Source organism: Dama dama, chromosome 23 (genome assembly GCF_033118175.1).
Source record: "Dama dama isolate Ldn47 chromosome 23, ASM3311817v1, whole genome shotgun sequence".
NCBI lineage: Eukaryota > Metazoa > Chordata > Mammalia > Artiodactyla > Cervidae > Dama > Dama dama.
Genome location: NC_083703.1, coordinates 17,298,920 through 17,322,337, shown reverse-complemented (window position 1 = coordinate 17,322,337; position 23,418 = coordinate 17,298,920). Strand labels below are relative to the sequence as shown.

Here is a 23,418-nt window from a genome sequence, read left to right as displayed (position 1 = left end):
GGCCACAGGCTCACCCATAGAAAGGCATCATGACCCTTCCTGTGCATCTACAGAGCATTTTCTTTGTCAATAATAACCTCTGTATATTTGTTACTCAGAAACGCCTCTATGTCAAGTTACAGGCCAATCATGTGACATTGCCATTTCTGTAGATTAACTGTGGTTGAATGGTGAGAGTTTCATACAGTGTGACCTCCTATCCTGCACAGCAAGGAATGGGATCATCTTCTTTTTGGATGACTCATAAGAGGCCCTAAACATTCACTTCATGCAGGCTACCTCCTTTGCTAGGCTTGGAATATCTTCCCAGTAATCCACCTGCATATTTACAAGCTGTATCAGTTCAATTAAACATCAACTTGATAACATAAAATAACATGACCCTCTAAACCAACCTTGGACTTGATGGGTATTTGGTGTGCAACCCAAGACACGTTTTATCTGCTCTCAGCAGCCTCAATGCTCTCTCAAGATCAGTGATGCTTTATCCAGTAATCTCCAGTTTCCCTTCAACTCTAAGGCAAACCAAAGCCACCACACCACAATGCCCCTCTAACAAGCAAATCTTTAAAACCTCTGGTTCAAAACTAACTGGGAAGATTTAAGCCAACCGTATCTTATCTTGAACCTTCTGACAGGGAGAGGCGTTTCATCTGATCAACAGAAAAGCATCACTGAAGTCTGTATTCTAATGACCCTGCCAAAGCTTAGCTTCTCAGTTCTGAGTGTTTGAGTTGCTCTGCCAGCCACGTTTATTAATTAGTGTATAACATTTCCATCTCTCTGCAAGTTGCAACCTCTCATAAAAAATGCATGATTTGATTGGCTTAGGAATGACAACTTCATTTACAACAGTCAAATAAATACCATACCTCACTCAGCAGTCTCTTCCCATTTATTTATTTAACTACCTCCATGGCCTTTGGGATTTGTACTGACTTAGTGAATGAAAGGAGATAACTAGTGTAATTTTCTTTTCTTAATCATGTTAAAGCAAAAATGATTACATCTCTTTTTTTTTAAAGAAACGAGGACTGGCTAAAAAAATTTCCCTACTAAAAATAGATGGCAAGTTTGAAAAAACGCCTTAAGGGCTATTTCATACTACCCATGTTTAAAATGCAAATCCATTAAACATCTGAGCAAGACATCTGATATTGTTTTTAGCAGCTATATTTATTCATCTCATCTTCCGCCATGGTACTAAACTTCAGTTGATATTTTGCCAAATGAGGATCTCTCCTCCAGCGCTGCTAATTCTTTATGAGTTTGAGCTTAATTTCATGGTCTCGTTTTGATCTCCACCTTCTATTCTAATGTGCAAGATCGTTTACCAACTTTGGAAACGACTTGTTGGCAGAGCTTAGGGAAATTATGATGGTTCGATTGTTCTATAAATACCTGCCCCTGAAGCTCAGTCTTCTAGAGATCAAATTCAAGGCTTGGGCCTTTCAATATATGGCATGTGACCAAAGTTTAAATGGCAAAGGGAAACTAAGAAAGTGGATCCATAAGATAAGACTTTGCTAAGAAATTTATTCTAAGGAAATAAAGGGAGAACCCTTCACTGACATTCAATCTGCAGGGGCAAACCTACTCTGATGGTTTCTTACTTCTCTGGATGTGCTGTACTGAATGTGGGTCTGGGAAACTGTGGTTGCTTTACGTTTGCTTTGTAACGGAAAGAACACCTCAGTCAGAATCCTGAGGTTTGGGTTTGCATGTTGGCTTTGCCGATGCTAAGTACCTAGACTCAAGCCACTCGGCTTCGTTAAGCTTCAGGAAACTCATGTTTGAAGCAAGGATCTTATCATCAAATTCACTGTCTGGTCTTGAGTCCATGTTTCATCTTGTGCTTCTAGTTTGTAGGGTAGGAGTCTACATGACCCAAAGGAGTGTGAAAGACCATGAAAGAGCTGAGACTACACACACTCCTCTTACTTTTACCCCACCAGTGTGTAAAGAACTCTCGCGATTACCTGATACTGTGAGAGTGTCTACGAATGAAAGCTATCTCCTTGGGAGTCTGTTTACTCAACAAACATTTGAGGAGCCAGAGCCGAAGGTACAAGGCACCACCCTGGCCTCCGAGAACGTTCCTTCTGAAGCAGGAGCTCCGTGTGAGAGATGCTGATACATAATTGTGAGGGAACAGAACACAGCAGTGGGGAGGGTGAATTCCTGCACAGGCGACAGGGGGCCACAAAGCAAGCATGTTCACTCCTCCCTTCTGGAAGCATGAGGAGGCTGTGTTTTCACGGCAGGAATACTGTGTGAGCAAGGACGTTGAAGAAACGGAAGACACGGTAGAGACATGAGTCAGAGTTCCCACCTCACCCTCAAGAGTCGACAGTTGTGTTCATTTTTTTTCAGCCATAAGACACAACACAACAATGTTCACACACTCCCAAGAGCAGCTAAGGAAACGTGAAGCCCCCAGCATCTGGTGGTAATTCCACCATCCGCTCCCCGTCCAGGAAAGTGCTTAAAAGACTAACGAGTTTAGCTCTAGGTAGGATAACTCCAAAAATTCCCCTAAGCCATCTGTGCTTTTATTAGCTGTGATGACAAACTGATGAGACCCAAGTGATGAAGAGGCTGAAGTTGCAGAGCTGCTTCTCAGGGAGAACACAGACCTCCTCACTGATAAGAAATGGGGCCCAGGAAGGGGGAAGATACAGGATGAGGAGAACCTGGGGATGACTTCAGCCTCTTATCCTGGTTGGCCCTCATGTCCACATAGGTGATACACGAGGAGGGTTGGGCTTGTAGGCGGAGATGACTTCAGTTTTGGAATTTCCTGTGGGCCATCTGGATGGAACTTCCCAAGAACAGATGCTGAATATTGGGGCTTGACAGAAAGGTCTGATGTCAAGGTCAAGTGTGGGGATCTAAAAGCCTACAGGAGGTGGAGGAAAGCCGTGAGAATGAATGACAGAGACATAGTGAAGTCGCCCAGTGTGAGAAAGTGACCCTAGGGCGCAGAGAGGTTTAAGGCGTAGTCTTTTGCTTGCCATCTTGAGAAATATACGTTTTCATAAGAATGTTGTTGATCATTTCTCTTCACTGTGTGTGGGAGGCACTGGGAAGACACAGCTTGAGACGCCTTTCCGTTCTCGTCTGCACTCAGCTCTGTTCTGCTCCAGCTTCGTCCGTGTTCCAAGCTTTAGGCCAGACCCAGCGTCCCCTTTCATAAATCAGTATCAGGGCGGCCAGCTGGTGTATTTTTTTCTTCCCTTTCATTTCTTAGAATTTTGTTAAAGTCTCAGCTACATTTTCTCGTTCCCAATAAAGCTTTTAAAAGATACAATGGAAATGTTGGTATTCTGCATTTCCATAAAACTCATCTTTGAGCCTATCATGTTTAGAGAAGAGAATCAAGCTAAAGTGCTGACGAAAACACCCCAAGAATCCAACTACCACATCTGTCCAACCAAATGCTGCCAGAGACTGAAGGTCATGCTCAAATGAGACTCTGAGATGTTATTCTGGGAGCCGGGCACTTGGCACAGTTGCGGTGGAAAGACCTGCCCTGTTGGAGCCCTAACCTGTTTGCAAAGGGCTCTTCATTTTCCTTTTCTCATCGGTGACTCTGAGTGCCTTTCACCTGAGAAGCAAATGATACAGAAACACGAGGGTGTATCTTTAAAATCAATACAGAAAGAATACTTCTTTTTGATCTGCGTCATCGGGGTACCTCTCAGGAGGTGTCCCAAGGATTGAAACCGCCCTAGCCTTTTGTTCTCTCCTTCCTAAAGCATAAGAGGGGTTCATGGTTAGTGAGCTGCGTTACTGGCTTCTGATTGTTTCCAAGACAAAAGGTGAGGGGGTTCAACTCATGGGACTCAGAACACAGTGAGCACCAGTGAGAAAACAGTAAGGGTATGAACCTCCAAACTGCCTAAGGAAGAAGCAGAAGCTCCCCCGCCCCCCGCCCCCGCAAAGCTCAAATCCAGCTCAAATTAGAGACTGACATAAAAAAACAGGCAGAGGAAGGTGAGCATGAAAGAGTAGGTATCAACTGTACACAAACCCAACTGATGCAAGTTCTTCCTCAAGGCTAGTCATCTGCTTGCGCTAAAAATGAGCAGCACAACGTGTGTGTGGCTGGTCCAGAGGAAGCCTGGTGGTCTCTCTCTTGCATAGCCTGTCCTCCTTCTGGGTCCCCTTTTCTCCTGGGGTCTAATACACCGTCAGTAGGTGCGACACCAAACTCTTCTTCCTCTGGGCACCTCCGGTCCTGTCCACTGCCTGCCCTCCTGCTGCTGCTTTGGTCCATCAGCCACGATTCATGCTTTGATGCTGACCTGACAAGCGACATCTGTGACTTCAGGAAAGGCTGGCTGTGGATTCCAATTTTTGTGGTGACAAGCGACCCTGTGCAAACAGACTGCTACCCAGGACGTTTGAGGATTAGAAGTAAGCCGAAATGCGAAAAACGTCTCTAGATTCACAGGAAGAATGGATGGAAAATGAGAACCCAGTCAAGGTGAAGTCTCACAGTGACTCTTTAGGGCAGGTGACCTTCCTTTCAAGCCTTCCAAACTACAGAAACGCAGGGACCTAAAGCATCTCTTGCCAGGAGACAGTCTATACCCTACCCTAGCGTTCGGGTGGTGGTTACAGCTTCTTGCTTCTGAAGCTGTGGATTCCAAGAGAAACAGGAGAGTAAGCCCTCTGCTTTCCTCTGAAGGTGTTTCAAGTCCACGAAGGACGAAGCAGCAGGGATTCTAGAAGTTCCTGCAAGGTGGGGCTGAGTATTACGGGTTAACTCTTGGTGGCAGAAAATCGCTCTTCTTGCTTCAGAATAAAACTGGGCTGAAAACAGCACCCACTCCACTCATCCCCTTCCAGTCTGGGACCCGTGAACTCTGCATCAGTCTCATCTAACTCATCTGTGGGTCTTTTGAGTGTTGATAGGATGGAAAAACACAAGTGCCCAGAAACAAGGATGCTGGAGAAGGAAGGGTCCCTTCCAGGCCCAGTGGAGCTGCCTCCTCCTTCACCCGTCCTGGATGGTCAGGTCACCCCGATGCACCACTAAAGAGTGTCCACAAGGACACCAGGGAAGGTGGCCGTGTCTCTGCCTTCTCCAGGACTCAGATGAGTGGAGAGACAGATTGAGTGGTGGCAAGAGGCATGTAAGCATGCACATTCCGAGCATCTTAAAGGGAACTGTGGTGGATTCCCAGGACAGCAGCACTGATGAGACCTGCTTCTACCAGTGCATAAGCATCAAACTTCACACACTAGGTGTACACATCATGCAGGGATCTAGTTTAAATGCAGGTCTGGGGCGGGGCCAGAGGACATTTTTAACACGTTCCCAGATGATGGCCATGCCACTGGTCCACAGACCACAGTTTGAGTAGCAAGGCTATGCTGTACTTGTGGGAGGACAGCCAGCAGGTAAGGTACTCGCGGGCATCCGGACGGGCAGCGAAGAAGCAAACTGTTCACCACCACCTCTGGGTTGAGGATGATCCTCCCAGCTGCCATTCTCAAATCTGCCCAAACATGGGGCTCGCTGGGGGGGACTTTAAAAACATTGAAGCTAAGCTCCCACCCAGAGAAATTCTTACCTAATTTGCCCAAGGTGTGGCGTGGGCATGTGCAGTTTCAAAAATTCCCCGGGTGAGACTGGTTATTAGTGAGGATTACTAATCACTGCCCCAGCTGTAGATGCAAATGGACTTCATGATTAAGGACTTTCCTTTTTCTCCTTCCATTCTTCATAAATTCATCTCATTCATCTGTCATTTTAGGTAAGGGGCCAGGAAGAATATTATCGTCCTCTCTCTGGGTCTTGCTCAGAGAAGGGAAATGAGAAAAGGAATCGCCACATTCGCTTGGCTCACACCACAGAGTGTAATCCAGGGACAGACTGGTAATCTGAGCTCTGAATTTCTGATTCCTTAAAATGATGTTTCAGCGTCACACAACAGGTGCGGAACCGGGAGCCCTGAGTTGTCCCACCTCCACCGCCAGGGGGCTGTGTGACCTTCCGCACATCACCTAACCTCTCTGGGCGTCTGTTTCCTCGACCATAAAGTGGGGACATTGGACAGTGTTGTTTCTAAGCACAATTATGATCAGATCTGGTCTGTTTTCCTCCACGTGCCCTGTGTTCCTCTGTTGACCCAGAGAACAATATTCAAATAAGCAGAAACCTGCTGATATTAGCCATGGATTTCCTAAGTCTGCAACTCTTACTTTTCTTTTCCTTACTGATGATGGTTAGTTTTTGACAATGACCTCCAGGGGTTTATCTGGACAACTTTGACTTAGGAGTGACTTCAGTAACTCAGAAGTGATTTTTGAGTGAGGAAGATTCTCTGATCAAGGACTCACTGGTACCTGTGAGATTTTGATTTTTAAGGGGTTGTGATTATAGTTAATGCCTCCATAGGCAGAAGAAATGTAAGTGAGGACTCACTGAATTTTGGGCTAATGCTCTTCTTTCTCTTTAAATGGTATCTTATAAATATTAGGCTATCATAAAGCAGGTACTACCGATGGATGAAGGTGACAAGGAGAAGTGAGGCTGAAATTATCTCAGAGCTGTCTTTCCCATCCAACTTGTATCTAGTACAGGAGGGAAATTATTAGCCGTAGAGGTCAATAAGCATTCACTATCACTATGATTGTTATTAACTGAACATTGATTATCTAAATCCTGAAAGTCAGTGGAAAAATATCAGGTTTATTGAACCAAAACTTGCTAGAAACCTAATCCTCCCAGGGTTCCACCACTATGGGTCTGCCTTCACACCCAGGACACAAGATGGAATGAGGAGATACCAACAGATTTTCTCTTTCCTAAACCACATGACTTGTTGACAGTTCATCAACGGTATCCTGGACCCCATACACCACTTAACACAAAATATCTGGCACAGTTTCCTTGTATGTACTTAAATATATGCTCTCCTGAAGAAATGACGATTACAGTCTCCACATGGGAAGGGCGTGATGCGCGGAACTGAATATCCCAGAACATACTCCATGGACCTTCCAGAGAAGAAGGCAAGTTTTCCGGGGAGCCTGCTCTTTGCTCTTTTGTGGTCCTTCCAGGCCCTGAGGGAGGATGGTAACATAGGAAGGGGGTGCCCAGAGAGCACAGGACTTTGGGTCTCATAACCTCACATGCCCAGGGTCACGTGTTTCCATGACCAAGACAGTGGGAGAGGTGACACATATCTAAGCCTGCACAATAATCCACTTACCCTCCCTTCTTAGCCAGGGAGAAATCACAGCACAAGATTTCCCACATCCCCTGCCCTCGTATCTTCATCGATCCTCCAGCCTTTGATCTGAACTCGAAGGGGGAGGACAGAGCCAATGGTGGGGGGCGGCACAGGGCGCAGACAGCAGGATAGCTGAGCTCCCGAATCCAGGGCAAAGCATCTGCTGGCCTGGGCTCCCTGCCCGTGACGTGCTGTAGCCACAAGGACACAGTGCCTGCTGGTCTGGCTGCCTGGGGAGGCTGTCCCACCCGCCCCGGTGGTTGCTGCAGATTTAAGTGCCCTCGTCTGGGGGGGAGTCTGGTCCCTCGTTTTCAGAAGCAGAGGATGCAGATACCTAGATGGTTTCGCAGACTTCACCTCCCAGACCCTGGTTCCTCAACCACGAAGTAAGAGGGTGGATGGGTCTGATTGTTCTGTAAAGGCCCCCAGGTCTTGTCGGGGCCACAGGGTGGGTGAGGGCGGCAGGCCTGGAGCTCCTCCGAGTTGCCTCCCGGGGCCACAGCTTTGGGTGGCACATGACAGGGTTTATGCTTCATCTTCAAAGATGAGCCCTGTCCCCATCTGCCCTCACCCCTTGGACAAAGAGCCCAGAGATGGAAGAGGGCAGGGAGGCCAGCTGGACAGAGACAGGACATTAGAATGCAGATTGTGGAGTCAGAGCTGAGAGGACTGGGGTTGCAGATAAAGAAAAGAACCCTAATAACCTGAATGTTAATGAGCCGACGTTGGTGAAGCTACGCTCCTCTGAAGAGAGGTGCTGCATTTATAATTATGTCTGCAAAGCAGATCCTCTTACAGTCAGGACTGCCTCTGATATCTGGTTCTGTCTTAGTGAGCCTGGTGTCAGTCACCTTGGACCTAAGTGGCCAGGAAATCCTGTCTCTTGCACCTGCTGTTTGTGGGGACCTCAGTCAGGGCCCGAGAGCATGGTTTCATGTCTTGGGCAAGGTAAGAGGCTGAGGCCTCATGCCTCAACTCATGGGGTGTCAGGACTGATCATGAGGGCAGGGGTGCTTGGCTGGCTGTGAGGAGGGCAGTCCTGGGTCCAGGAGCTCTGGCCCTCGGGTGGGACCCCCACGCAGCACCATGAGAAGAGGTGATGGGAGCGCTGAGGCTTCAAACTAGCTTTGGGAGGGCTGTGCAGGGAGCCAGGGTGGTTATCGGGAGCTGTCGGTGAAGCAAGGGACTGGCTGGGGACACATTTCCTGCTGCAGGAATGGGCGTGCCCAACGGGGCTTAGGACCTGGTAAGCCTCTGGCCTGTAGAGCGGGGCACAAACCTGACAGGTGCCAGAGGCGCTGGTCTGAAGCCGACTGTCTGTCCACACCCCATTATGGGCTGTGCCGCCCTGGACAAGTCACTCCCTTTCTGAGGTTCAGCTTCCTTACTAGCAAAGGGGCTGGGTGACACCCGCCTCGTGCAACAGCTGTGACAACGCCAAGGGCTACATCCCGAAAGCCTCCATTCATCGGGGGCCTGACACCTGGGCCACTGACAGTCGTTATTTCGTAGTGATGTTCACTGTTGTGCTGTGTTGGCCTCCTGAGTCTGACTCCCGAGCTCCTCCGAGGGAGCAGGCATCAGACCAAAATCTCCCGTCAGGAGGCCAGGCTATCGGGGAGGCTGAGGGAATGCGACTTGAATTCTGGTTCCATCCAGGTGAAGGCAGAGAAGCTAATTTAATCTTCCAGAGCCTCTGTGTCCTCCACACAACAAGGTGAACGCTATCACTTCATCCCGGGATGTTTTTAGGATGGGCAGCAAATAAACAGTATCAGAAAGCCGTCTACAAACACAGACAACTCACTATGCATGTGGACCGGGGACAGAGACGAAACAGGCAAAGGAAACCTGCCTCCATCCTGATGCCTCATTAGGTTAAACACCCCCCATCAGACCAAGACTGGAAGCAGGGAAATGGACCGACCTCCTGGCGTTCACTGCCTTCCCTTTCCTTTCTCTGTTCCCTGGCAGAAGAATTGTGAGCGCTGAGCCCCCACTGGTCCTCAACCAGAGGGAAGCAGATGGGCTGGGAACCTCAGAGTGGAGCATCACATGTTGGATGGCCCGCTGCATATGCACCAGGTCCTCTGCCATCACCACCCCACACCCGAAGCAAGTCACTCAGAGACGTTTACCTCCCTCCTACCTATGCACCTACATTCCTACCTAGATAGGTTTCCTTAAATCCAACGAGACACTAGTGTAATTGATGCACAGGTGCCTGAGAAGGGCTCTAAGGGTCATTTCAGCCTGACCGCTTCACTCTTTGGATGAAGAAAGGACGGACTCACGAGTGTTTCTGGAGTACTCGAGGGGAGGGGGCGGCAGTGCAGACATGAATTTTGAGTACTGGTGGGAAGCGAGGACGTCAGGAACGGCAAAGGAGACAGAAGGGGACATGGGTCACAGCGCCCCTCCTTAGTGTCCCACAGCCGCTGCCCTTTGTCCCGTCTCCGCGACTCGTGGGTGGTGAGAGCAGGATCTGGTCCTGAAATACTGCGCTGTTACCAAGACAACCTCACTAGCCCATGTCGTAAGACGCTTCCTGAGCACCTGTGCACCGAGTCCACGGCCACCACGAGCGGAGGGCACGGGAGGCCCCCCACCGGCCCCAGGCGCTGGGCTCCTGCCCCTGCTCCTAAGCAGGCTGGCTCCAGCCGGCAGGGGAGCTCCGAGGCTCCCTCTCACGGCCTCAGCTCAGCAATGCCCTGCTTCTTGGTGGCTGGGGAAGACCTCAGGGCTCCTGGAGAGCTCTCCTCACAGCTCCAGAGTTGGAGGCCCTGAACTGGCTGTCCCACCTCCCCCCGACGTCTCCTGAGTTGGGCTCAGCCCACCCGTGAAAGAGTAGAGGTCTGCCCAGCTTAATGGCCCTGTTTCGGGTGATGCATTCTCACACAGACCACTCACTCTAAAGACAGAATCTGGACTCTTTCCCAACTTTTAAAAATTTCCCCTTTCATCCGACTGTCATAATCCCTTCCTCCACAATTCCATCCAGACCTTTAGTCAAATTCATGGGTTTTCCCTCTCAATCTTCTCTTGAAGGAAATCTTATCAGCTTCATGGGAACTGAGATTTGTGTAACTGAACCAAATACAGTAAGTCCCTGACACACGAGGGGCTTGCTGGTGGCTCAGCGGTAAAGAATGCCTGTAATTCAGTAGATGTGGGTTTGATCCTTGGGTCGGGGAAGATGTCCTAAAGAAGGAAAGGGGCAACCCACTCCAGTCTTCTTGCCTGGGAAATCCCATGCACAGAGGAGCCAAGGCAGGCTACAGCCCATGGGACTGCAAAAGAGTCGGACATGACTGAGCGACTACACCACCACCTACATATGAACCTTCACGGTGCAAACTTTCAAAGCTCCAAATGTGCGCTGACATGTTCAGTCGCGTGAGTTAGTTTACGTGTCTGGGGTACATTGTCGCACGCGAGCATTCTCTACAAGTGGTTACGCTTCTGTGTACCTTACTGTGAAGCACTGCATAGAGTACAGTAGTATAGTATCTTTATTTCAAGCCCAGGATGCCTGGAAACAAGTGCAAAAGCAGTAGTGGACAGTCAACTGTGTTAGTTGGGTACCTAGGCTAACCTTCTTGGACTTAGGTACAAATCGGGCTTACATAAGTGCTCCTGAAATGGAATGTGGTCTTGGAACAGAACTCGTTCATACGTAGGAGACTTGCTGTATTCCCAAATGATAACCTCCGAAATCTAACTATGACTTCATTTTGCCATCCATTCCCTTCAGACACCAACATTTCTCCAACAATGACATAGCTGGCAGTGCAGATGTGGCCAAACATCTGTGCTAGGTGACAGGAATGCACACTTGGGTAAGCCATTTCCTTCTCCAGAGGATCTTCCCAGACCAGGGATCAAACCTTGTCTCCTGCATTGGCAGGTGGGTTCTTTACCACTGAGCCACGTGGGAAGTTGTTAAGCTCTCAGAACAGTCCTATTAATTAGCTGAGATGGTGGTGTTTGCAAAACAAAATGGGAAGGCCTCCCACTGAATTCTGTTACCAAAACAGTGGTGTAGCTGTTTCCTGTTTTAACCCTGGGCTTTGTACCTCAGCCATCCTCAACTTGCCACCACTAAGGATCCCTCATGAATCACCTCCCACAGCCTTCCTTGTCTTATGGAGGCCATATTTTTTTTAAAAAACTGGTTTTTCATTTAAGGTAATCAAATCCAAACACCAGGAAATGCCCAAGTTATTGAATGGATTGTTGGCCTATCCAAAGCAGAAGCGCCCACTATACAGGTAGCTTGTAAACCCTTATGGTGGGTAAATGGGCAGTTTCCAACAGCCTTAAATTTTGTTTTTTATTGGAGAATAGTTGGTTTAAAATGTATTAGTTTTTGCTGTGCAGCAAAGTGAATTAGTTACACACACATCTATCCACCGTCCCTCTTTTATTAAAGATTCTTACCCCACATGGGTCATTACAGAGTTCTGAGAAGAGTTCCCCGTGGTATACAGTAGATCCTTATTAGTTATCTATTTTATATACACTAATGGACTTTTGTCTGTTAGTTGCTCAGTTGCATCTAACTCTTTGCGACCCCATGGACTGTAGCCCATCAGGCTCCTCTGTCCATGGAATTCTCCAGGCAAGAATACTGGAGTGGGTTGTCATTCCCTTCTCCAGGGAATCTTCCTGACCCAGGGGCCCCTGCATTGCAGGCAGATTCCTTCTCATCTGAGCCACCATGGAAGCTGAACAGCTTTTTAAAAAGTATTAATATATACCTTCCCGGATCCCTGGGATTGGCCTGAAGCCTGCGAAGAACCAGGCCAAGGATTTCTTCCTCCAACTTTCTTAGGTCTAAGCCAATGAGATGGCCAGCAATCCTGCCACACCAGGCTGAGATCCCTCCAGGGCTGGTTCTATACCCTGGACCTGTCTTCACACTGGCTTGGCTCCGGACATACAGGTGGTGGGGTGGGGGCTTTTGCACCCACCCCTCCCAGGAGCTCCCCCACAGCCACACGGCGGTGCTCTCCATCACAGGCCTTTTAAAGTCATTTTATTGATAACAAGGACTTGCCTGGTGGCTCAACCAGTAAAAGAATCCACCTGCAATGCAGGAGACACAAAAGACATGGGTTTGATCCCTGAGTTGGGAAGATCCCTGGAGGAAAGGAATGGCTACCCACTCCAGTATTTTTGCCTGGGAAATCTCATGGACAGAGGAGCCTGGTGGGCTGCAGTTCCCAGTAAGAGAGCGCAGGCACAGTAGGGAAAACAGCCGCTCAGGGCTGGAAAGACCAAACATCTTGGCCCTGACCAAATTCTGCAAAGGTTAAGTCTGAAGAATGTACACTCAATGGGTGTCCTGACATTGTCCCCAGAAAATACATTTTATCTGTTGGGTTGCTCCCCCAAAAAACTTCACACCTACAGAAACTGTCAAGTAGAAACAACATCTTATAAGTCTATTTCTTCAGGGCCTCAGAAAGCTTTACATACATTATCTCATTCAGTGCCTTGTCTCCGCTTAAGGAGGTGGAGGGCAGAGATTATCATCATTAAATGGCAGTTGTCAATGCCATTGTACTTGTGCTATGAATCAGTGATGATCCTAAGCTGAAACAAAACCCAACCGAACAACAAATGTGAAGAATTACACAGCTCGTGAAGTCTAAGTTAAGAAAAGTGACTACCAGGTAAGGAACAATATGTGGGCAGGCCAAACAGAAAATGAAATTTTCTGCTATTTCTTCCTGTGTTTATTTGAACTGATAACCACATGTGGATGTCTGTGAATGTTTTTCCTGTAGGAATACAGAGATATACATAAATATATAGATCTTTATATGTGAACCAAACTGTCATTATATACACAGTTCAATTCAGTCACTCAGTCGTATACGACTCTTTGCAACCCCATGGACTGCAGCATGCCAGGCTTTCCTGTCCATCACCAATTCCTGGAGCCTACTAACACCCATGTCCATCGAGTTGGTGATGCCATCCAACCATCTCATCCTCCGTCGTCCCCTTCTCCTACTGCCTTCAATCTTTCCCAGCATCATGGTCTTTTCAAATGAGTCACTTCTTTGCATCACATGGCAAAAGGATTGGAGTTTCAGCTTCAGCATCAGTCCTTCAAATGAACATCCAGGACTGATCTCCTTAATGATGGACTGATTGGATCTCCTTGCAGTCCAAGGGACTCTCAAGAGTCTTCTCCAACACCACAGTTCAAAAGCACCAGTTCTTTGGTGATCAGCTTTCTTTATAGTCCAACTCTCACATCCATACATGACCACTGGAAAAACCATAGCCTTGACTAGATGGATCTTTTCTGACAAAGTAGTCTCTGCATTTTAATATGCTGTTTAGGCTGGTCATAGGTTTTCTTTCAAGGAGCAAGTGTCTTTTAATTTCATGGCTGCAGTCACCAGCTGCAGTGATTTTGGAACTCCCCAAAATAAAGTTTCTCACTGTTTCCATTATTTCCCCATCTATTTGCCATGAAGTGATGGGACCAGATGCCATGATCTTAGTTTTCTGAATGTTGAGTTTTAAGCCAACTTTTTCACTCTCCTCTTTCACTTGCATCAAGAGGCTTTTTAGTCCTTCTTTGCTTTCTGCCATAAGGGTGGTGTCATCTGCATATCTGAGGTTATTGATATTTCTCCCAGCAATCTTGATTCCAGCTTGTGCTTCATCCAGCCCAGCATTTCTCATGATGTACCTTGCATATAAGTCAAATAAGCAGGGTGACAATATACAGCCTTGACATACTCCTTTCCTGATTTGGAACCAGTCTGTTGTTCCATGTCCAATTTGAACTGTTGCTTCTTGACCTGCATATAGATTTCTCAGGAGGCAGGTCAGGTGGTCTGGTGTTCCCATCTCTTTAATACAGAGATATACATAATACAGAGATATACATAATACATAAATACATAGCTCTCTATATATGAAACAAGCTATCATTATATACACATGGAATCACAAATCCACGGCATCTTACTTTTTGGAGTGTTTGGGCAAAATAATTTTTTTGAATAAAACTCAACTCGTCTACAGGTATTTTTCTTTAACTCATTTGGGCATTAAATATCCAAGATCAATTTATTAAACACTAACTATACATAAGCACATTGGCTGGCTTTGTTTCTTAAAGATTTAGTTATAAACATCACAGTAGCTACTATAGATCTCTGGAACCTAGAATGGTGCCTGACCAACCATAAAAATTTAGTAAATATTTGTTGAATGAAGGCATGAATATTTTGTGTGTCCTCTGTGGCACAGGGGTTTGAGGACTCAAATCTCTTCATATGATCTTTTGCCCTTTTTTTTTTTTTCCTAACAATTTTCAATAAAAGGCGCCCAAGGGGAAAAAAACACTTTGAGCACAACCTCGTCAGGCTTTGACTCAAACGGGATGGTTTAGGGGGAAATTTCCATGATAGGAAGAGATGGAGTTTGAGATATTTTTATGACAGAAATAACGATGATGATGATGATGATGATGATAAAATAATCACCACGGTTCTGAGAACAAAGACATTAAGTACATATTAATAACCAGAAGAGGTGGTGCAGAGTGAGTGAGTCCCTGGAAAAGCATTACAGTGGGCAAAGTGAATTCGGTCCCGGTGACAGTCACTGCTGCTCTGCTGGGAGAAACAAAGCCCCAGCACTCCTCTCTGAGAGGACACTGGGGCACAATGCTAGGGAGGGTTGTGTTCCAGGCCACCGGGGAGGGCTGCCCGCCCACACAGGGCCAGCCGGGAAGCGGGGCATTCACGCCATGCGGGCGAGCACATGTGGCCCAGGAGGGCACTTCATTTACAGCTTCCTCCTGGTGGATCAAGCCCATTGGTTTTTATCTCTCAGCTCTACGTGTCATTCCCGTCTGCCATGGCTAACGTGCAGCACTCTAAACAAATGTGCTCTTAGGGCAGTAACTCCTTAATATAAACTGCATTTAATAAAACTGGTAAGGACTCTTAGAAAGGAGGGAGGCAGTCTTGGAGAAAGTGGCTGGAAGAAATTTGCAATTAATATTCCAATTTCTCCTTGCCGTTCAAATTTAAGAGCTTTTTCAAAACTGTATTCGTCTCTGTTATTACATCCTTAATTAAATTAATTTATACGGTGAATGCTCTAACGATGCTGCTGGAGATTTTCAATCAAAAAGCCTTATTGCAAGAGACAATGTGTGTGAAGACCTTGAAAAAAGAGTGGCACTAGGCCTGGAGCAGGGGGATATTTGGCCCTGACACCTGATTATTGAAGGGGTTGTGGCAGTTTTCCTGGGCCTCCACTGAGGTCGTTACTTTATTTTTTAATTAAGCTAAATTAGGTCAGGGAAAACAAAATGAATCTCGAGAGCTGCCTTCACAGGGTTTTTCTCTCTGGGAAGCACCATGGCAGACGATGACATTTCTATTGAGCCATTCTACCAGTGAGATTGTGCCTGCCCGAAACCCTAAGCAAAGACAATACCTCTCAGCCTGATCGGCTGTATCATCAAAGGAGAGGCAATCAGGATTTGCCCGAGAACACAAATGGCTCAGCTATGGAAAAGGTCAGGCTCAGAAGTTAATTCCAAGGCCAGTGACTCATCCAGCGGCCCTTTCTGCACAGACATGGTCATAGACTCACTAGGGGCTTCAAGGGCATGTGCGTGGTCACTGTAAAGCTTTGCTGCCTGGCACACCAGAAGCTCCCGATACTCATGAGTGGTTTGTTAACCTAACGAGCCTGTGTGCTCAGTTGTGTCTGACTCTTGGCGACCTTTTGGACGGTAGCCCGCCAGGCTCCTCTGTCCATGGGATTCTCCAGGCAAGAATATTGGAGTGGGTTGCCATTTCCTCCTCCAGGGGATCTTCCCGATCTGGGGATAGAACCAGCGTCTCCTGTGTCTCCTGCATTGCAGGCGGATTCTTTACCTACTGGGCCATCAGGGAAGCTCTAACCTAAAGAAATGTTAGTAATAAATCATGCCCTGTGCCTAAGATTTTATCTCTTCCTTAAGTGTCAAACCACTGGTCTCTAGAGCAGAGTGTCACCAAACCAGGAGAAGGACCTCCCAACCCTGTGAAGTTCATTTCCTGCTCCCTATGCAGAGGTGCTGAATTTGCTCCCTTATCTTCTAAGTGTATTTCTAGGATTTATTTTGAGCATTTCAGAGGATGTAAGACCCAGTGTCTTTCTCAGTCACACAGTAAGAGACAGGCTTAAGAGATGTATCCGTGATGACTTTGCGCAGCTAAGTAACGCCCTGATGCTTCGCCTACACCTCACCAAGGAAAGGGTCTCTATAATCCATACATTACATAGGAGGAAGGGTGCATAAAAGAATTTTCAACTGCATAAAAGAATGGCCCATCAGCTTTTCTTTCTCTTCCATATGAACCAAGTTCTTTGTTTCTCTCAAGAATGAAAATTCCTCGACATTCACCAAGTTTGGTTGCATGATGAAAAGTTCCATATGACAAAACACATCAACTGCAAGAGAAAATTAAACAGGGAAAAAAAAAAAAAAAAAGAAGGCAAACCAAACACCCAGCACTATTTGATCTTGTTTTAAATGGAAAGTTTTGGACACTTTAGAAAAAAAAAAAAGACAGCAAGTGCCTTTTTAATGGATTTTATCTGCAGGAGAAATGATTACAACCAGAAAAGCTTTAAAGTGTCAGCTGGTGATGCATTTTTCTTTATCCTTTTTATTTTTATTCAGAAAGAAACTGAAGGCATATGGCAAAGTACATCATTAATTTCTTATTAATTTCATAATAGGAAGGCAACCAGTTAAAATAGTAGTGCTACAACTTTAAATTACTGAACTTGCTTGGTATTTAATGAGAGATTTAGCACAGCAGGGATTCTATTAAATTAAGTTGTGCCTTCACATCACAGTGGGAAAACAGGTGTATATTGGTTTAGAATTATGGAAATGTTGACTAATTCCAAGGCTTGTAATCAAACAGGAAGGCACCCTGTAATATTTTTTCCCCAAGAATATGCATTAATCTTTTATGTCTGGTCCCATTTCTTCCCGTCCACCAAAGCTCCCAGCTGATAGGAAACCACTTTCATGTTCTTGCTGGAGCTGTTAAGGGTGATGCTGATCAGATAAAGCAATACATAAATGCGAGATGTGGAACTCTGCTCCCATTCACCTAATTTGAAATGGCAGATGTAGCAACAGTGTGTGTGCTGTGAAGCCTCGGAGCTTACAAATCAGACCTGACTTCTCAGAATTTTCACTTAACCTGCCTCAAGTAATTGGGCAGAGGAAATTGAACCGGATGAAAAGAAAGCCGAAAACAATCCACAAACCGTATTTTCCAACCTCAGAATTCTTGTCCTTAATAATGGGTTTCCAAAATCAGCAGCCCTGACTTCAGCACGCAGAAATTTTTAAAGCAAAAAAGAGACATGGGTAAAAAAAATTTTTTTTTTTTAAATACAGAAGATACTATTTGTTTGCTGAGAAACGGGTCAGAGTAAGATGTCCGATGTCCCCAACAGAAGCAAGCTCATCAGTCATTTGTACAAGTTTCAGCACAGCCCATTCGTTAACTCTGGGTTTTGAGGAGCATCTCTTCACGCATGAAAATGGCATGTTAGGAGCTGTGCTCCTTCCAGTGTAGGGGAAGAACTCAAATGAACCAAGCTTCACATTAATTTAAAATAGGATGAGATTTGGCACCGATAGACCCTAAATGCTATAATAACAATTCATCATCTCAAGTAATTTGTTTAAACACAAAGAAGGGATTTTGCACATTAATTACTGTAAAGTATTTCATTCTAAAAGAAGGAATACCAAGTGGTCTCCGGGTTGGATTAGGAACCTGGGAAATAAAAATTATTTTTTTCCTACCATAGACAGTAAATATTTACCTTGGTTGATTCATTCAGTAATGTAACCTAACACTACAACCACCCAGCACTTACACTGGAAGAATTCCATTTATACAGGGAATGAAGCTGAAACAATATTTAAAAAAATCATCAGGCAAAGCACTTGGACCCAGTAAAATCTTCCCTACTAAAAAAGTACCTAAGACGTTTCAGAGAGAAGTAGTTAAATTAAATTAGGAGGGAGAATTCTGGTATCACACTTGCTTTTCTGAATCCCACTCTGTCTGATTTGCTCACACAAAAAGGGGAAAACCAAAGTGGAGTGGTTTGAGACCACAGTTCATAATTTACTTCTTTTTTGTTATTACCAAGTTAAATGTTTTGAAAACCTTTTACTGAGTATCTTGTCACTAAAATATATGATTTTCAATGGAGCTAAGGTGAATTAAACAAATGCTATCTTCTCTGAGGGTGACAGGGTATCAAATGACTTGTATACATAGGTTTGCATGACAGATAAATGATAAGACGTTACAATTATACCCTGAAAACATTAGGGACATCCTGTTATTTTTCTTTTACTCTTATCATACCAGGTTGCAATAAAATCATTAACACAGCACTGCTTACCAGAGGTTCTTCATTATCAGCAACACGCATCATTCTGCCATTAAATAAACTCATCCCTGATATCTGAATCAACAGGGAAAATATCCCAACTAGCAGAGAAATTTACACCAGCATGCACTAGATAAAACAGTCACAAACCCCCAGAAATCATGTATTCTGATGCAGCAGCTACAGCCAACATTAGTTCATTTCTAGTGAATGGTACCAAATGTCCAATATGACTGGGAAGGAAATGGAAACAAAAAATTGTAAGCTTTGAATTTTCTGTTCTCTGTCGACATGAAGCCGCAAATTGGGCATTAAAACATTGACTTTGTTAACCACCACTGACTGTTTAGAAGCCATTAGGAGGTTGAATATTACGGCTGTGCAGAGTACATTTTGTCCTTTCAAAAGAAAAATCTAAGGACTAAATTTGAAGAGAGGCTCCTGGTGAGTAAAAGCTTTTCCTTTTCCATTTGCTCCTCTCGTGTGTTGCATGCGTGTGTACGTGAGTTCTTTTTTTTTCTCTTTACAATCGCTGTCCACCCAATCCTCTGTAGCAGCCACTGCGACCCAGTGGGGTCATTCTGATTTTCTGACCAGGGGACACACTCTCGGAGAGGTCTTTCTGTCAGCATTAATGCCAGCGCTTCTTGAAGGGCTGGCCAGCCGCTCTGGCTGCTGCAACGGGGACCGGGGGCTGGGTGAGGGGGTAGTCAGCACACCCGCCTCAAAAGCCCAAAGTCATTTTTGGCACTAAGAGCCCATCACTAGAACCGTCAGTTGAAAGGACCATTTTCAAGCAATAAAGTGATTTTGGTACAAAAGTAAACCGACTCACCCCAGGTAAAGTTTTAATATTGTGCAGTGCATTCTGGGCCTCAAGTGCAGCTTTTCTTGTATAAAATGTTACGAAACAACAACCTACAGAGAGAAATGAAAAGGTTTTAGAAATTTCTGTGAATGCTTTGCTTAGATATAATGGAGACTGGGGCGAACGAGTCAACTACTTAAAAGGATGCACAATTTAAAAATAAGGTGCACGGCAACAGTAATAACAACAGCTCGAGCATTTTACCCAGCGCCTTTCATCCTAAATCATATTTATTAGCTTTTCCCCACGTTGGGGAATCAATTCACAACTGCGTACCAACTACCGGGAACCCGGGTCTTCAGGAACGGGGGTGGGAGGCCGTGGGTGAGTTGTTAATGGAACTTGTGGTGCAGTCCCAGCATCAAGTGAAATGTTTAATCACAACCACAAGAGCAGACACTTATATTAACTATAATTGTCTTAAAGGACATCTCTAGAACATCACCCTTTTAAAACACTTGCTCAACTCCGAGGCTTAGACAACCGGGTGATAAGCTGCCTAGGAGCTGAGACCATGCCCTCTTCTTTCCTCCCTTCCAATTTCCACTGCAGCACATACTGCACAGTTCCACACACAAAACATGCAATATTTGTTTGCTGAAATGAAAGACTCTATTTTAGCCAGTTGAGAAAGTGAGCTATATGTGGTGGGCAGATGCTGAAACAGATGTTTGCACTCTCTGTGCTGAGAATGAAACATGGCCGTGGAACATCAACCACTAATCTCTTGATTCCTCATTTCTAAGAGGTGATGGGAGTCCAGGCTGAAGGCTCCTCCAAGGGAGACCAGCCTATACTCTTCTCCAAACCACCTCCCTCCGCCAAAGAAAACAGTCTTGAAACCTCTCATTCCTTCTGTATTCTAAAGCAAGGCTCACCCCTTCTTCAACCTGTGCCCAAAGATGCTGGTTAACATGGTTAAGTCAGATGAAGACATTGGTTAATAATCTGTTAATTAGCATAGCGTTTCTTAGCACAACCAAGTGTCGATAAAAGGGATAAAAAACTTAGGAAACTAAAAGAAAAAGATGCTCCCTCTGACCTGCCTGTCTTGGATGAGCTGGGTTGAGAAAAAGAAGCAGAGAGATGCAGTCGCACTCAATTAGCTCTGATTCTTATCCTCATGCTTAGAGAGATGGGGACAGCCTTGAGAGGTCCTCAAATGCCAAGTACAGCAAGTGGCTGGAGAGAAATTCACGGCACTAAGGCATCGACTTGGGCTCTATTTAGGGGAACGAAGCAAGACCATGGACAGAAAAAAGTGGCACATTTGGAGAGTAGGAAGTTGGCACCACAAACCATCAAAGGTTCCGAATCACACATTAGCAACTACTTTTCAAAACAAAAAACTCATTTGAAGGAGTAGGAGAACATGAAGTACTATACCACCCCGCATTCTGAAATACATATAAGATGCTTCCCCCTTATTTGGAAAAAACAACAAAACTTGGAACCTTGTTGTCATATACTATTTCACTGGGGTCTACTGAGATTAAATATGCAGATCCTTCACCTTCTGGATAAAGGAGAGTATGATCCTAGCTTTCTGGCATTTAAAAACCTCCATGTCTCCAAGGATGGGAGACTCTTCAAGTGTTTAATTTGCATGACGGGAGGAGTATGAAAATTATGAAGGGTCTTTAAAAATCACAGATGGACAGAGTGGGCCTTTATATATGAGCTTTCCACTTCAGCTATTTGACTTCTTACACGAGAGTGCATTTGGCCATGCTGCCTAGTGGTAGATTATTTTTCCTAAACTGATCAAATTAACGTGTGATTTTCAGCTCCACTGGCATAACCTAAGCCCAGAAAAGCTATAGCAATTGCTTTAAATCAAGGAATGATTTTAAACAGCAAGGTCCAGTTCCAGCTTCTAGTATCCATTGTAATCACTTAAGAGAAGGAAAAATACCAATTTTCTCCTATTAGACTTGATACAGAAAGAAAAACATGGAGAAAAAAATCAAAAAGGAAAAGAACACATAAAAAAAGAATGTATAACTGAATTGCTATGTAGTACAGGAAAAATTCCAAAGTCTTTGACTGTGTGGATCACAATAAACTGTTGAAAATTCTGAAAGAGATGGGAATACCAGACCACCTGACCTGCCTCTTGAGAAACCTGTATGCAGGTCAGGAAGCAACAGTTAGAACTGGACATGGAACAACAGACTGGTTCCAAATAGGAAAAGGAGTACGTCAAGGCTGTATATTGTCACCCTGCTTATTTAACTTATATGAGGAGTACATCATGAGAAATGCTGGGCTGGAGGAAGCACAAGCTGGAATCAAGATTGCCGGGAGAAATATCAATAACCTCAGATATGCAGATGACACCACCCATATGGCAGAAAGTGAAGAACTAAAGAGCCTCTTGTTGAAAGTGAAGGAGGAGAGTGAAAAAGTTGGCTTAAAGCTCAGCATTCAGAAAACTAAGATCATGGCATCCAGTCCAATCACTTCACGGCAAATAGAGGGGGAAACAGTGGAAACAGTGGCTGGCTTTATTTTTCTGGGCTCTGAAATCACTGCAGATGGTGATTGCAGCCATGAAATTAAAAGACGCTTACTCCTTGGAGGGAAAGTTATGACCAACCTAGACAGCATATTAAAAAGCAGAGACATTACTTTGCCAACAAAGAAGGTCTGTCTAGTCAAGGCTATGATTTTTCCAGTGGTCATGTATAGATGTGAGAGTTGGACTATAAAGAAAGCTGAGCACTGAAGAACTGATGCTTTTGAACTGTGGTGTTGGAGAAGACTCTTGAGAGTCCCTTGGACTGCAAGGAGATCCAACCAGTCCATCCTAAGGGAAATCAGTTCTGGGTGTTCATTTGAAGGACTGATGTTGAAGCTGAAACTCCAATATTTTGGCCACCTGATGCAAAGAGCTGACTAATTTGAAAAGACCCTGATGCTGGGAAAGATTGAGGGCAGGAGGAGAAGTGGACAACACAGGATGAGATGTTTGGATGGCATCACCGACTCAATGGACATGGGTTTGGGTGGACTCCGGGAGTTGGTGATGGACAGGGAGACCTGGCATGCTGTGGTTCATGGGGTCGCAAAGAGTCAGACATGACTGAGTGACTGAACTGACAGTAAAAATTAACACAACATTGTAAATCACCTGTATTTCAATAAAACTGAAAAGAAAAACAGAAAAAGACATCATCTCTGTCTTCTAAAAGCTTCTAACAAACAGACTCTCAGGAAGTTCTCCTTTCTCTATTTTGGGCTTGTGGGCTTGGCTTCTGGATAAGGAAGCAATGGGGATGCTCTGAACTTTGACTTCAAAACTGAAGCCTCAGAAAGGGGCAGAATCTGATGCTTTTAAGCAGGTAGATTTTAGGGGTGTGATAGTTAAAAGAGAGAAGCTTTCAGATGCAGTAGAAGTCATAGAGCAGTTTGCTTGCCTGGAAAGAAGGCAATTAAGGAAGAATTTCCTAAGCAGAAGGAAAACAAATGCTAGTCCAGCCAAGTTCAGAGATAAGACGAAAAGCCAAGGTCAACCTAAAAGAACAGTGGAATGACAAGGGAGCTGAAAACGGTGACCGACATACACAGTAAGACAAAAGCAACGAGGAACAAAGACGTAAACTGAGGAAGACTTGTTATGGGGCCACCCCGGGCCCGACGCAGGGGTCTCAGGAATAGAGTGGTCTCCACTCTTGCCTTAAACACCCAAACAAAATTCCAACCACTTTCCACGGCCTGGAAGTCCACTAGGAAGGTGTAGTTCACCTGCTACTGAAGCATTAAAACACTACCCTTGAGGAAGGTGATATTTAATTGTTCCTAGCTATTTACACCTTAGTATGAATTTGGCAACTCCAA

At 45.3% G+C, this 23,418-nt stretch overlaps 1 protein-coding gene across 11 annotated transcripts in view; it reads right to left on the bottom strand.

Moving 5' to 3' along the window:
- The window catches only part of CELF2 (CUGBP Elav-like family member 2), a 550,854-nt gene that overhangs the window by 85,702 nt on the left and 441,734 nt on the right, over positions 1–23,418 (bottom strand). For all 11 annotated transcript variants that reach the window (XM_061126053.1, XM_061126051.1, XM_061126049.1 and 8 more), the window contains one exon: positions 19,546–19,628. In XM_061126053.1, coding sequence (XP_060982036.1) covers positions 19,546–19,628 — 83 coding nt within the window. The remainder of the gene's footprint in view (positions 1–19,545; positions 19,629–23,418) is intronic.